Genomic DNA, 16311 nt, shown 5'->3' with positions numbered 1-16311 from the left:
GGCTAGTAAACGCAGACTGTGTGTTGTGCATGAGCTTTTAAGAAGATAACTACAAAGGAAAATGCCCAAAAAGGCACTTGGAACGGATCTGTGTTCTGTTGAGTAGGCTGTGTAGTCACGGAATCCCAACATTGCTTTATCAACGGACGAAATAGATAACAAAATGGGATAAAATCATAGTTATTCCACCTACTATAGACTATACCAGTTTAATCTTATGTTAATAGGAATTCATTTATTGTTCATAGATTATTCCTCTAAAAAAATTCACGTAAAACAAGGTAAAAGTCACCATTTCACACTAGCTTTTGACTGTCTGACTTGTTATTGTGCCAACGTCATATGGGGCCTTGTACTATTGACACGCACATTCATCGTGAGTGTTGCTTTTCCCCACAGCTCTTATTTATTTTTATTCAACCTTTTTTTTAAACTAGTCAAGTCAGTTAAGAACAAATTCTTATTTACAATGACGGCCTACCCCGGACAAACCCAGATGACGCTGGTCCAATTGTGCGCCGCTCTACATGACTCCCAATCACGGCCGGTTGTGATACAGCCTGGAATCGAACCAGGGTCTGTAGTGACGCCTCTAGCATAGAGATACTAGAGGCATTTTCTCAAGACTCGTGGCATTCCAAGTGCAAGAGCTCAGAGGTAAAATGCATAATTGGTGAACATTAAATTAAGCAAGATCTTTGTTGTTTTTCGCAGGGGGTTTTCTTATTCATTTATGTATGATTTTTTATATTTTAGTTAATTTTTTAAAATCAAGTTCGGCTCCAAATTACATCAAGGTCATTCCTCCGAGCAGACTTGACCTTTTTGTTTAAAAAAAACAAAAACATGTCTACTTATTGAATTATCACTATATGCATTATCATTGGTTTTTGAAGACTGAGATGGAGCCAACTCACAAGCTCTGTGTGTTTTAGTGTGTGCGTGCGCTCTCGCTTACGAGAAGGGCAGATCAGGACCCTGTCTGCCCTCTAGAATCAGCATGGACAATTTGCCGTCTGTCTGTCTGTCCGTCCGTCCGTCCGTCTGACCGACCGACCGGATGCTGTCTGTTCCTGCCAAGCTGTGTGTGTGTGCGCGACATTCACAACACTGCCAGCAGAGGGTCATATTCACCACGGGCTCGCACAACTACCGTATAACCATGTGACCGACGGTTATGGATGAAGACTGTCATGAAAATACAATTTAACCGTTTAAATTGCTGTTTTTGTGGAGCAAACTGCTGACTGAATAGCGGACGGCCGGGCATTCATTCAGTTGAGTCCGTTTCTGTCTGTAACATGGACCCTTAACAACTTATTGAAACTTTGTTGCAACTTGCGAAAACAAGCAAGTTGTTGTAGCAAATGAGTCGGTTGCCTAGGCAACACCCCCCACAATGTAGCAGCAGGGCATGGACGTTCTAAACCTGGCAATTTGACTGGTAAACTCGTGTACACTTGCAATGGCTGCCTGGTACTGTCATGTAATAATTTTCATGGTGTTGTAGAATGTTCATTCAAATGATGTTAACTGATGTGGCTCATGCAATGGATTTATTTTGTATTTTTATGTCAGTTGAGTTTAATCCACAAATCACGGCACATTGATGGGTGCACTTCCTGCTTTTACTTCCTATGGGTACACTCGCAATGACCGCTAGTCTACCCGTTTTGCCATCATTGACTTGAATGAGGATGCCCATTCTATTAATTATATTTCTTTGTCAGCACATGTAGTCCAGAGAGGAGAAAATGTGCGTAAAAAAAAATTATATGTTTTGCTGTTTGAGCGGTTATTACAATGACAGCGGTCATTTGGCTGGACAGTTACCGTCATCCAAAATTCCATGACCGTCACAGCCCTGCATTCACCTCTTAAATGCCAAATTAACCTAACTTATTGTTTCTGTCTTATCAGGAGACTCTAGAGAAGGGATTATTCATTATTCAAAACTGCAAACATCTCTCCCCAACCCATCTGCAAAAATGGGTAAAATTGCATGAAATCGGTAATAAAATTGCTAAATATTCTCTCCGCCCCATGGCAAAATGTGTAGAATTGCAGCAAACTTTCTTTAAAACTACCACGTTTTCTCTACGCCCCATGGCAAAATGCATAAAATCGCTGGAAATGAACTCTTAAACGTATTTCACTTCGTTCCCCTAAAAGGCTAGGACCCGCTCTGACTGCATGTGTGGGTCAGGATGTGGGTAAGCAGAACTGCAGCCCCTCTAAATGGCAAATGAACCTAAATGATTGTTTCTGTCCTATCAGGTCCTATTGAGTTTGAGGAGTGCAACACTGCCATCGCCACTGAAGGTAAGTCTCACACACACTCTGCTTTTCTATAGTCTATTCCCACCTCAATGAAACAAGCAAACCAACCGAGAACTGGATGAAAATCTGAAATAAATGTGAAAAGTCAGACTTTATATTTTGCAAATAAATGTTGGTAACACTTAAAGTCTAGATGTTTTAAGTTGTCCGACCTCTTCCCAGCTCAATTGTGATAAATCTGAAGAATTGAGTGTTTCTAAAAGTTGATGATTTATCACTTTTTTTTTCGGTTTGGAGTTTGTCACTCATATTTGTCAAAACAAATACATTTGTTCAGTCTCACACGCACTCCTTTGGTTTGTTTCTAGGAGCCAAACCCAGAAAGAGAAAAACATATGCGTTCCCTGGCCGCCGGAAAGACAACAAGGACACAGACTCCACGTGAGTGTACAGTTTCTACTTTTACACTTTGAAAAGTATTTATCAAGGATTTGTAAGTCGTTTTTATACTGTTAGTTATGTACTTTCCACTGTCTGGGAATAGGATGGGATGGCTTTTAACTGAATGATTCTGTTTCAAATGATCCAAGATAAATTCAAATGATCTTGCTTTTTAATGGTGGTGTCCTGCAGACCCAGGTTTGACTATTTCAAATATCTCAAGTAGTTTCACGTATACGTTTCGAAATACGTATTCAGATAGAATTTGAAAATGCTCATGTATTTGAAATAAGTATATGAAAACTCTTTGAAATAGTAGGCTATTTATAGGATATGATTAGAAAATACGTTTAAATACTTCCAATAGAAGTAGTTGATTTGGCCAAGTTATTTGAAAAATACACAGAAAATACAAATTTAAATAACAAATAATCAAATACTCATGTAACCCAGGTTTGGTGTCCTGATAGATGATACTCCTTTAACTTCGTTGGACTCCATGATAAAATGTTTAACTTTTATGACCATGGCTTTTTTATGAGTATGAAACTACTCTTGGTTGTTTCTTTTGGCATGTTCTCAGGGAGTCAACAGAAGTTGAAGCTGCTGTGAGTACCCTTTAGTTACATACTTTAAAATGGAATTTATTTGAATTCAATAGTATGTATGATACTGTGTTATTATACTAGTGAATTATTTTGTAGTGTTGTCATCATGCAATAGTATTGCAAATATTTGTCAATTATTGTAGAAATTGTCAAAGTAATGACATTTGTTGAAGTTATAGTAATCCTCTCTCTCTCTCTCCCCCTCTCTCGCTCTCTGCCTCTCTCACTCTCTGCCTGTCCCTCTCTCTTCTTCCCTGGGCTGTAGAATAATGCCAACGGAGCTCCTCCTGGGTACTATGGCACCATAGACTTCCAGAACGCTGTGAGTGTCACACACACACTAACAGCAAAATACCACAGCAAGTTATGTGCATTAAATGACTCAATATTTTGTCGTGTCTCTTCTAGAATGTCCCCACGGTTGACGAAGATGGCTTCTGTATCAGACCAGAAGACCGCAACGAAAATGATATCCTCCAACACTCCTCAATGCTTTACACTGTTCAAAAACTCTTTGTATTCAAACGCATCTTATCATTCCTTCTTGCACCGATCCCATTCTAATATGCATTCAATAAGATGTACCTGTTGGTTTCATGTTACCGTAGTAACCGTAGCCTAGTGGTTAGAGCGTTGGACTAGTAACCGAAAGGTTGCCAGTTCGAATCCCCGAGCTGACAAGGTACAAATCTGTCGTTCTTGCACCTGAACAGGCAGTTAACCCCCGTCATTGAAAATAAGAATTTGTAGTTAACTGACTTGCCTAGTAAAATAAAGGTAAAATTAAAAATGATCTGTTCTGCTCCTTAACCGTGTGTTCCACATGCCAAAGAGAACTCGTTCTATTCATCGAGTGACTCGGAGGACGAGGATGAACCCAGGAAGTTCCGCGTGGAGATCAAGCCGGTGGCGCCCAACAACGGGACGCACCAGAGCCGAGCCACCATCGACGAACTCAAGGCCTCTATCGGAAACATCAGCCTGTCGCCACCAACCACGGTACGTCAATTCTGTGGTCTTTACAACTTAATTTGATAGAAACCTGTTGCTCCACAGTTCTGTCAGAGATTCCACACACATATTGTAGACAATCACAAACGTTTTGGTCTTCTGTTGCTCAGTTGGTAGAGCAGCATGGTGCTTGCAATGTCAGAATAGTGGGTTCGATATCTGGGACCACCCGTAGGTAAAATGTATGCACGCATGGCTAAAAGCATTTGCTTAATGGTGATATTATTATTATTATTATTATTATATATTCCAATATATTATGATCACATTTTATTTGTCACATGCGGCGAAGACAACAGGTGCCGACCTTACCGTGGAATGCTTACTTACAACCCCTTAACCAACGATCCAGTTCAAGAAATAGAGTTAAGAAAATATTTACTAAATAAACTAAAGTAATAAATAAATCAAAAGTAACACAATAAAATAACAATAACGCAGCTGTATACAGGAGGTACCGAGTCAATGTGCGGGGGTACAGGTTAGTCGAGGTAGTTTGTACATGTAGGTAGGGTAAAGTGACTATGCATAGATAATAAACAGTGAGTAGCAGCAGTGTAAAGACAGGAGAGGGGGGGGTGTCAATGTAAATAGCCCGGGTGGCCATTTGATTATATATCAGTCAATAATGAAGGAGTCCTCCATACTTGAATACTTTGAAAAGACCAAGAAAGAGATTTGGAATAAAGGAGATCCTATATCCTACAATGTTAAGACCAAGAAAGTGATATACAGTACTACCATTATCACTTTAGACATGTACATATAAAACAAATTTATTCTGATCTGTATCCTATCTAACTCCATAAGATGTTTCCTCTGTACACTTCATCTGGACCCATTCACTGACCTTAGTATTTTTGCCTGAGGAGCAGTACAGTTTCTGTCCGTCTGTCCGTCTGTCTGTCCCATCTCCTCTCTAACACTAGGGGGCAACAGTACATTGTATTTCACCTGTAAGTTCTGGGAAATGGGTACTAATCAAAAAGCTCTCCTTGCTGACAAACATTATTAGACAGTCACTGTATCATTCATATTTGAAGTCGTTCCTGAGGTATTCCGTTCTTCCTGTTTGGACCATTGTCTCTGTTCTCTAAGATGAGTCACTAGAGATACCTGTTTTTTTCACCCCATCTGCCGATGTCACACTTCTCCATCTGTGTTGAAAGATAGAGCTAGAGGTGGTGTTCTCCGTACTTTATGACCCCCACCCCACAAGCGTCTTGGGACTTGTCAGAAGTCAGTCCTGCCGATTTGTCAACTTCTTTCTGTAGCGTCCGAATAGTTTGGGCTACACACTATACCCCTCTGTGGAAAGGTGCGTATCAGTTGTACGTATTACAACGTATCAGTTGTTTTTCTCTACGATGCCCACAGGCCTGACGAGACTCATCTGAAGGTCTCCCGGTTCCAGTTTTTTTTTTAAATATGGAAGTAGTGTGTGTATATATGGAGACTGACTGTAAGGGGTTAAATATATGTTGTTGTTTTTTTAAATGTTTCCTGATCTTTCTTATATCTCTCAGATATAGGACAGACACTTCAGAACAAACTTCCTTTAGATTTTTTAGGGGGGGCTATCTGTTGTTACATGTAGTGAATCTGTTATTCAGTGCATTTGTATGGGCTAATAGCAACATGATCTTTGGTATAGCATTCTTAAAACAATTCCATATAGCTTAGACAAGGCTTAGACTGTTTAGTGCCAAAAATAAAGGGTTAACACTTTGACGTGTGTTTGTACGCTCAAACCGGTGTGATTAGAACGCTTATTTAGAACGTCCATTTACGATTGACGCAACAGTCAGTGATTGAGCTGGCCATACTGTTTTTTTCACAGAAACATTTTGCAAAGACAGTCTTTACAACGTTGTGTCCTCAATGTGAGCCGTTTAGTAGCGACATCATAACACAATTAGTCGTAGCGCTGGGTAAAGAGTGACCTAACACAGGCTGTCATATTTAGCTAACTCTCGGGTGACAGAAACCATAATATGATTTAGTTAATAACAATTACTATTTACAATTCATCACACCACAGGTGACCTTACCAGTGATCGAAATAATTTAGTAAACTACTTTTTTTAAATTTTTTATCTGAAGTTATCAGACAATGTGTAGTTGTGTTCGCTGCCATGTTTGTTTTTTCGTGTCAACCAAAGATTAGAAGTTACAAGATGAGTTGGGTCTGTTTTACAGTATGCATGTTGAAGGGGGTGTGTCATCTACCATCATTCACTTCCATCATTCATTCAGTTTACTCGAAAGTTGAGTGAACCATCCTTTCACCTCATTTTGTTATAATATCTTTGGCCAGATTGCATTGCAAACATGGCACCACACATAGCTGGCAATTAACTTAGCATTAGCTCATCATAATCAGTACAACCTTCAAAAAAGTATTTTACACACATCATACAGTATGTGTCCATTACAATCTATGCAAAATCCGAATGCATGACTTGTCACCAGCACTTGAAAATATGTGAATAAAACAGTAAATACATTATGCTCCATACATTCATACGGTGTGCTACAGAAGAAACGTCAACACAATGTTCAGAAACTATAATGATAACGTAATAAGGCACTTTGATAGGAACGCACACATCCAAAGTTATTTATTAGTAGTGAAAGCAATGCGGGTGCCAGCCGGAAAATGTGCCAGGGAGGAAAAAGTTTGTGCTTGATCTCTTGTCGAAGAGATCCGGCTCAGTAAAACCTCAAAGGTAAATTTTCCGCAACAGTGAAATGGGCTACTTCTATGTGAATTAATGAGGAGGCGGAACACACCTCAATTCAAACTGTTGTTTGAAAATAAAACTTGTTAGAAAATAATTTGAAATTGGTAAGTTGAAACCTTGTAGCCTATAGATAATTAGTAGGCAGCGTGCCTTGGCTTGAATGCAGCGTGGGTTAACTGTCCTGTTGCGTAACAATCACATTTTGGAACAGTGAGTGCATTCTGACATCACGCACATAAAAAGAAAAACTCACGCTGGGGACGACCGTTAGAGATATTTGGAACTCACACGTGGAAAGGTTAAATACATTTTAAAAAAATAAACGTTTCCTGATCTTTCTTCCATCTCTCAGATATTGGACAGTCACTTCAGAACTTACTTCCTTTTAGATTTTTGGTGAATTTTTTTGGTGAATCTGTTATTCAATGCATTTGTATAGGCTAATAGCAGCAAGGCCAAACATAATTTTGATCAAATGTTTTTGTATATATTTTTTAATACTTCAGAGTCTTAAAAATTCAAAATCAAAGAGCTAAATAATCCTTGGTATGACTTTCTTAAAACAATTCCATCTAGCTTAGTAGAACCCCCACCCCCCCCCGGCTTAGACGGCAGCAGGGATGCCGCTTCTGTATAGTTAGTTGCGTGGTGTTTCACAGTAGAGTCAGTAGACAAACACTCACCACTTCACCCTGCTGTCACATCATGGCATGGCATGGGATAGGAGGCGCTGGCATGCAGAGACTGTCAGAGCTGCACTGCACGCAAAGCCTGGCCTGACCTTTGACCTTTCTGCCTGGAGTTGAGCTCTCCGTTCAACCTTAACTGACTAGCCATAAAATCTCTCAATGTCTGAGCCTCTGTCTCTCTCTCTGTCTTTCTCTACCTGCCTGCTCAGGTTGGAATTAGCGCCTGCCATTAAACTTCACTACTATGTGCGTGTTTGTGTGCGGTAGGGGGCACGCTCAGTGTGCTGATTCTAAAAGAGGTTGTGTGAGTACCCCCCTCCCCATATCAGCGAGAGGAATCCTACTGCTCACTAAACAACTGTCACGGAATCTCTCTATCATTTTCTCATTCACTCTGCCACGCTCTCTTTATCTCCTTCTCTATTGGTCTTTTGCGCTCTTGTTTTATTAGGGTCATTTTGCTTCTTGGTTTGGACATTACTTGTATGTGATTATTTATGCACACTTTATAGGGTTTAGTCGCCCATTAAATGTGACAAAGTGTGTAGAAATGTTTTTCCAGGTATGTTTTATTCATACAGTTTGTTTTAAAGTGATTCCACTTTGGCGAAAATTCCTACATTTATGGATAATTTATTGATATTTTCTAAGCATTAAGGAGTATCTTGAGGAAAAACATTCTATGGCTTTTCCACGGCCTGAACTTCTGACTTGGTTCGCTACAAATAATATTTTCTCAGTCCAACGACAGAAAACAGCAACCTACTGTTTCTTTTTTTTCTACTTTGTCTTTCAGCTAAATACTGGACTATTCCCTCCATGTTTTCTCTTTTATCGATACCTCCTTTAAATCTCTTCACCATTTTTTCCCCACTTTAATGTTGAAGGAAATGTTCTGTGCTCAAAGTTCTTAAGTTAAAAAATCTAGGTGACGAGACGAACATTGCATCATCTGGTGTGAATTATTGAAGACACTTTCCTTTTCCTTCTTCCTCCCCATTCGTTGCTGTTCGTCTTTCTCCTTTTCCTGCCCGGTACACTTCTGTGCTTCTTGTTCCTTTATTGAAACCACAGTTGGAAGCCGGAATGGTGTGTGCCTGTGTATATAAGTCTTGATAAGGTGTGTGTGTGTGTGGAGATCTGTAACGTTTGTGTTGCTGGCTACAGCTGTGATTGAACCCATTTGCTGCTTAGTGCCTGTGGGACTAAACCCTGACCTCACAGCGCTATGGTGGTTTAACGCTTTAGCTGCGTCCCTCTAAACCCCCTTCTGGTTCTCTTCTTCTCCCTCTTCCCTTTTTCCCTCTCCTTATCTTTTTCAGTGTGTGAATAAAGGCTTTATTGGGATTGATGGTCTTAGTTTCCATTGGGTCACACAAAAGTACATGCAGATCTTCTGTTGGTTGCCACGACAACTGGTTTATGTCCTCTGTTAGGGAGCTAGACTAGCAGTGTCGGTATGTCTGTCTCTCCCTCTGTGTGTAGTACCTGATTGATCACAGTGCAGGGTTAGATACTGTGTCCTCTCTGTTCTGTGCAGCTGAATCCTTCCCCCTAGGTTTAATGTGTTATGTGTGTTTGAGGCTTAATCCCGTGATTTACTGTCTTTTAACACTGGTGTGAAAAAAGTTAATAAAGTTTCCATGTATCAATTACACAGTGTACAAAACATTAAGGACACCTGCTCTTTCCATGACAGACTGACCAGGTGAATCCAGGTGAAAGCTATGATCCCTTATACATGTCACTTGTTAAATCCTTTGCAATCAGCATAGAAGGTAGATGAAGGGGAGGAGACAGGTTAAAGATGGATTTTTAAGCCTTGAGACAGTTGAGACATGGATTGTGTATGTGTGCCATTCAGAGGAAGAATGGGCAAGACAAAAGATTTACACAGTGCCTTTGAACAGGTTATGGTAATAGGTGCCAGGTGCACCAGTTAGTGTCAAGAACTGCAACGCTGCTGGGTTTTTCACACTCAACAGTCTCCCATGTGTATCAAGAATGGTCCACCACCCAAAGGACATCCAGCCAACTTGACACAACTGTGGGAAGCATTGGAGTCAACATGGGCCAACATCCCTAAAGAACGCTTTCGACACCTTGTAGAGTCCGTGCCCCGACAAATTGAGGCTGTTCTGAGGGGGAAAGGGGGCATTCAAAGCAATATTAGGAAGGTGTCCTTAATGTTTTGTATACTCAGTGTATACTCTTAACCGTTTGGGGCAATTTGGGGGTCTTGCGAGTACCGTGTCACCACTGATAAATATAACCTGTACCGCACATCTCTGTTTTTAGGAAGTATTATTCAGAAAGTAAGTTATTACTCAAGTGTTGATTCTTGAAGAGCAATACATTGAGGAACTTTGTGCTGTCATTTTAAGTAGGTCTAGTTTCAGTCCCTGTAAACAGGCAAAAGTGAATTGACACCTGCTCTGCTCAATATCTGTCCTAAGGCTAGGCAGTACTTAAGCCACGTCTTAAAATCATTCATAGTCTGTGATAATGACATTTAAGTACGGATGCTTTTCAAACATGTTTTACATACGTTACGGTATCTACTTCAAATGTACTTTCCCTGATCTTTGGTTTGTTCTGGATTTGCGAGTATTTTTTGTTGTTGTTGTGAAATGAGGGCTGAAGTTCAGTGTGTGTGTAACTTGTCCGTACTGTAGTTAATTAATGTGTTTATATTCTCAGGGTCAGATGCGAAGGAATCAATCCAGTGAGTATTTTATTTTACACTCCTCTCTCTCTGTGTTTCTGTCTCTCTCGCTCTCTCTCTTTCCTCCTCTTCTGTGGCTGCGACCAGGGGGGCTACCATTTGACTTTTCAACTTCATTTTTCTTAGCTCGGTCATTTTTGAAGAGGTTCGCTCTTCTTTTTTTTTCTCCCAAAATCCTAGCGACCCCGCCAAAACCAACACATCCCCAGCGAAAGTAAACATAGTTTGTTTTTTATGTGTGTATTTGAGAAATGACTTCCATTCCCCCTCTAAGCTACGAGTAAGATGAATTGCTTAATTGCTTGTTTCTGTTTTGCATGTCAGAAATTATATTTTTCCTCCTGCGCTTTGGCAACAATTTTGTATATTTTCCTACGTTTGATTTTCTGCTTGGACAAATTAGTGCTTGAACAAGTTAATTAATTTTCTATGGAGGAATGCAACAAGTCACGTAGTCTCAAACTGTGAACTCACTATGAAGTATTAGTGGGGGTTAGCAAGTAAAGAATGAAGAAAGAATAATATATTAAGTATATTATTTATACACACTATACATGTACTGTATACATTGTTCAAACCCCTTGACTTAGTCCACATTTTGTTGTTACAGCCTGAATTAAAAATGTTATAAATATAATTTTAAATATCTCACCCATCTACACACAATACCCCTTAGAAATGTGTTCTTTTTTTTCTTCTTTTTTTAAATGAAATACAGAAATCTAATTTACATAAGTATTCACGCCCCTTTTCTATGACACTCCAAATTGAGCCCAGGTGCATCCAATTTCCTTTGATAATCCTTACAACTTGATTGAAGTCCACCTGTGGCCAATTAAATTGTTTGGACATGATTTAAAAAGAAACACACCTGTCTATATAAGGTACCACAGTTGACAGTGCATGTCAAAGCAGAAACTACACAATGAAGTCCAAGGACTGGCAGTAGATCTCCTAGATATATCTGGGGAAGGGTATGAAACAATTTCTTGAGTTGTGAAAATCTCCAAGAGCAATTGAAAAAATATGGAACTACCCAGACCCTGCTAGAGCTGGCCGTCTGACCAAACTGAGCAACGGCAAAAGAACAACCTTGGTCAGGGAGGTGACCAAGAACCCAATGACCACTCTGACAGAACTACAGAATTCCTTGGCTGAGATGGGAGAACCTGCTAGAAGGACAACAGTATAGCACTTCACCATTCTGGGCCATATGGGAGAGTGGCAAGATGGAGGCCATATGGGAGAGTGGCAAGATGGAAGCCACTCCTATGAAAAAGGCACATGTCAGCACGCCTGGAGTTTGCAAAAATGCACGTCAAAGACTCTGAAAGCATAAGGCAACGGATTCTGTGGTCTGATGAGACAAAAATTGAACTCTTTGGACTGAATGCAAAGTGAAAAAACAGGCATAGCTCATCACCTGTCTAATACCATCCCTACTGTGAAGCGTGGTGGCAGCATCATCCTATGGGGATTATTTTCAGCAGCAGAACTGGGAGACTGGTTAGGATAGAGCATCTACTAAATTATAAACATAATAGGGGGAACAGTGAATGGAGCCAAATACAGGCAAATCCTTTGAGAACCTGGTTCAGAGTGCAAAATACCTTAGACTAGGGCAAAGATTTAGTTTCCAACAGGACAATGAACCCAAACATACAGCCAAAGCAATGCTGGAATGACTTCAGAACAAGAATGTGAGTGACCCAGCCAAAGCCCAGAAAATCTGTGGAAAGACTTGAAGATTGCTGTTCACCGCCACTCCCCATCTAACTTAACAGAGCTTGAGAAAATCTGTAGGCAAGAATGGGAGAAAATCTTCAAATCCAGATGTGCAAACTGATCAAATCAAATTTTATTGGTCACACATACACATGGTTAGAAGATGTTAATGCGAGTGTAGTGAAATGCTTGATATAGACATACCCCAGACAACTCAAAGCTGTAATAGCCGCCAAAGGTGCTTCTACAAAATATTGACTCGGTGTGAGATATTTCTGTATTTCATTTTCAATAAATTAGCAACATTTTCTGAAAACATGTTTTCACTTTCTCATTATGGGTTATTTTGTGTAAATGGGTGAGAAACTAATCAATTTTGAATGTGATATGAATACTTTCTGAAGGTTTAAATAACATCACTTTATGATCCCTTTATTCACATTTCCATCATATCAAGTTATAGTTTTAAAGTATTTTATTCATTTGATAGAGTTAAGGCTCCAATGTTTTTATAGAGTTTAAGAGTGATAGTTCAATCCTTAAGACTGTTACTGGGTATATTTGGTAGAGATAAGAAATTGATAGCCATGCGTTCCACACATGCTCAGGGCTTTTAGGAGTGTATTCCACCCCAGGGTTAGGCTCTCAGGTGCCAGGTGAGTACTATGTACCTAGTCAGTTTGACCTCCCACCACCACACTCCATGCCAGGTAGTCCTCCTGACCTCCACCTCAGTCCAACTGCCACAGCCTAGGCTAGTGGACCATACAGTACCTTGGCTTGTTCTGTTCTCTACATCTAAAGCAAACATAATAACATGATAACAATGCTATTAGAAATTCTTCAAAACTAGAATATTCTAGTTAAAGCTAGAGCTTTGCTAACACTATGGATATGCGGCTTTGTGGCTATATTTGCCACGGCCTTAGAGAGGATACACGTAAGTTTAAGTAGTTTGATGTAGATCTGAACAAATATGTGTCCAAGGAATGTCTTGCTGGTGGGAAACCTCTGCTTCACATAGCACCTAAACACACATTCTAGTTTGAGCCACGCAGAGCACTGCAGCCCTGTCCTTTAACATGGGCTCTCTGCAGTGTGTGTTTTATGTGCGTGTCTGGTTGGGTATGTATGAGACAGGGTTTTCCTCTGCACCTATGTAACCTTGTGTGTGTGTGTCCCGAGGTTAAGTCTGTAATTTGTATGTTCTTTCTTCAACCAGGCGATGAGTTGGGAAAGACCAGGATTCCAGCGTCTTTCAACGAGTAAGTTGATGTCCCTTAACTTTCGCAGTTAAAAATGGGCTCAGAAACACTCACAGTAAAAGCTCCTTGACTGACACCCTACTGAGTGCCCTTCTCTCACTGTTTAGTAATTGCTCTAATTTCCATGTTTCTTTCTATCCCTACCTCTCCCTTCCCCCTGTCCCTCCCTTCCCCCTGTCCCGCGCTCGCTCTCTCTCTTGCTCTCTCTCGCTCTCTCAGCAGTAGGCCTGCTTTCAATAATGACCTTCTCTCTCTGGATCCTTTCGGCCCGACCCTGGGAGGCTCCTCCTCATCGACAGGTAAGCCCCGCCCCCACCCACCATGTTTTTCCAGAGCTGTATAAACAGAGTTTCAATGTACTCCTATGGGTGGCTGGGCGAGTTCGGTGCCAACCATGGGGTTCTATCTAGATCACTTTCCTAAAGTATGGGTCGTGACCATGTTAATGGTGGGTCGCTGTGTGTGTGTGTGTGTGTGTGTGTGTGTGTGTGTGTGTGTGTGTGTGTGTGTGTGTGTGAATACATTTATTTATTTAATATTTGTATTTTTTTAAATAATTTTTACCCCCTTTTTCTACCCAATTTTGTGTTATTAAATTGGTAGTTACAGTCTTGTCTCATTGCTGCAACTCCCGTACGGACTCGGGAGAGGTGAAGGTCGAGAGCCGTGCGTCCCCCAAAACACAACCCAACCAAGCCGCATTGCTTCCTTGACACAATGCCCACTTAACCCGGAAGCCAGCCGCACCAATGTGTTGGAGGAAACACCGTACACATGGCGACCGTGTCAGCGTGCACTGCGCCCGGCCCCCCACAGGAGTCGCTAGTGCGCGATGGGACATGGACATCTCTGCCGGCCAAACCCTCCTCGAACCCGGACGAAGCTGGGCCAATTGTGCGCCGCTGCATGGGTCTCCCGGTCGCGGCCGGCTGCTACAGAGCCTGGACTCGAACCCAGAATCTCTAGTGGGACAGCTAGCACTGCGATGCAGTGCCTTAGACCACTGCGCCACTCGGTAGGCCCTTGTATATATTTTTTTATGATCTCAGTCGGGGTCTGAACTTATTAGAATAGTAGAATGCACAACGTGCAATTAAAAAATGTGCTTGTGCATCAGCAGTTTTTCTCTTGTAATGTCAGTCACTAACAGTCACTCAATTAGCCATGTCAGCTAACAAGTGTTAGATTAGTAAGTTAGTCTAGCCAGTTAGTCTAGAAATGATATCCGATACCCACCGGGCATGTAGGGCATATGCCCAGGAGCCCTGACCCCCAGGGTGCCCCCATTTTGATTTTGGCAAAATGTCTGGAATTGCAGGAATTTATCTTTAAAACTGCAAAGATATCTCTCCACCCCATGGCAAAATGAGTAGAATTGCATGAAACGTGCTTTAAAACAACACATTTTTCTGCAAGCCCCAAGGCAAAATGTGTAGAATTGCAAGAAATTAACTTTAAAACAAAAATGTTTCTCTCTGCTGTCAAGAAGGGAGTCACTATATATATTTTGTGTTAAAAATGTTTTTAGACCTTTCATTATGGGGTATTTTGTGTAGGTGGGTGAGATCTAAAAAAAAACATTTAATCCATATTTAATCCATTTTGAATTCAGGCTGTAACACAACAAAATGTGGAATAAGTGAAGGGGAATCTGTACATTCAGAAGGCACTGTATAGGGAGGAATGGTCTATGATCCCTCCCAATATGTTCTCCAATCTTACAAAACATTTTAGAAAAGAGCTTAGTCCTCACAAGGGGAAGGTGCCGGAGTATTGAAAACAGGGGTGCCAATAATGTTTACCCATATCTTTTTTTATATCTTTTTCATTACTTGTTTTAACAAAATCAAATTTTCTTAGCAATTGTATTAGTATAAAATAATATCAGTAAACCGTATGTTTTGCACGTAATATAGCTCATTTATAGATTTGATTTTATAGTCTTTTTTTTCTCATTTATTTTTGCTCATTTATCGAGGGTGCCAATAATTTAGGTCATGTTTTCACTATCATCTCAGACTACTACTGATACAGACATAACCCCACACAGCTCCACAGGTAGGCCAGGCAGTCCCCTGCAGAGCTCAACAACATTAGGAAGCTCCTACTGTGTACACATTACACATTGACATCAGTCTTCCTCATACATATCTTATGTTGACAGGGAACTCTCCAGTGCTCATGTTTTGTGTACTGTTTGTATTGGTTATGAGTTTTTAATAGATGTGACCTTTATTTTTTATTTGTTTAAAATTTGACTTAAAGGTGTCATGTGAGGAGGTTTTGTTCATACCTTTATTTTGCGGTGTATTTAATTGTACAGATTTTTTATGTGGAATTCTTGTCACAGTTTTGATTAGTATGCATTTGGCTTTCTTCAAATGTAAGTACAACCCCCCCCCCCCCACACACACACACATGTATGTTTACTTTATTTAGCATCTCATTTACATCCCACTTTTTCTCGTTCACTCTTTCCTGCCTCACTTCAGTACAGATATGTGAGAACCTGTTTTTTAGTGGCAAGGTTTATGTGGTGTGGTGTGACTATCAAAACCGTGTGTGTGACTAGGGCTGTTACGGTGACCATATTACAACTGGCGGTCACGAGTCATGATGGCAGTCAAATTCCACATGACCGTTTAGGAAGGCCACCAAAAATTCTGAAATTTCCATCCACCAACTACAACATTTTCCATCAAGATAGAACTGCCAAAGGTGGCGGAGTTGCAATCTACTGCAGAGAGAGCCCTTCAGACTTCTGTCACACTATCCAGGTCTGTACCCAAACAGTTCGAGCTTCTACTTTTAAAACTCCACCTT

At 40.6% G+C, this 16311-nt stretch overlaps 1 protein-coding gene across 10 annotated transcripts in view; it reads left to right on the top strand.

Annotated features, from left to right (window-relative positions):
• LOC139388722 (FCH and mu domain containing endocytic adaptor 2) overlaps positions 1-16311 on the top strand; it is a 96293-nt gene that overhangs the window by 50682 nt on the left and 29300 nt on the right. For 6 of the 10 annotated variants that reach the window (XM_071135582.1, XM_071135579.1, XM_071135583.1 and 3 more), the window contains exons 9-17: positions 2278-2322; positions 2649-2721; positions 3305-3329; positions 3595-3651; positions 3738-3800; positions 4155-4328; positions 10474-10498; positions 13446-13488; positions 13708-13787. In XM_071135582.1, the coding sequence (XP_070991683.1) occupies positions 2278-2322; positions 2649-2721; positions 3305-3329; positions 3595-3651; positions 3738-3800; positions 4155-4328; positions 10474-10498; positions 13446-13488; positions 13708-13787 (585 nt within the window). Of the gene's footprint in view, positions 1-2277; positions 2323-2648; positions 2722-3304; positions 3330-3594; positions 3652-3737; positions 3801-4152; positions 4329-10473; positions 10499-13445; positions 13489-13707; positions 13788-16311 lie in introns of all 10 variants that reach the window. The other 4 variants (XM_071135587.1, XM_071135589.1, XM_071135581.1 and 1 more) reach the window with 2 other exon arrangements.

Source organism: Oncorhynchus clarkii, chromosome 29 (assembly GCF_045791955.1).
Source record: "Oncorhynchus clarkii lewisi isolate Uvic-CL-2024 chromosome 29, UVic_Ocla_1.0, whole genome shotgun sequence".
NCBI lineage: Eukaryota > Metazoa > Chordata > Actinopteri > Salmoniformes > Salmonidae > Oncorhynchus > Oncorhynchus clarkii.
The sequence above is the reverse complement of the archived record's forward strand: the minus strand, read 5'-3'. Positions and strand labels throughout refer to the sequence as shown.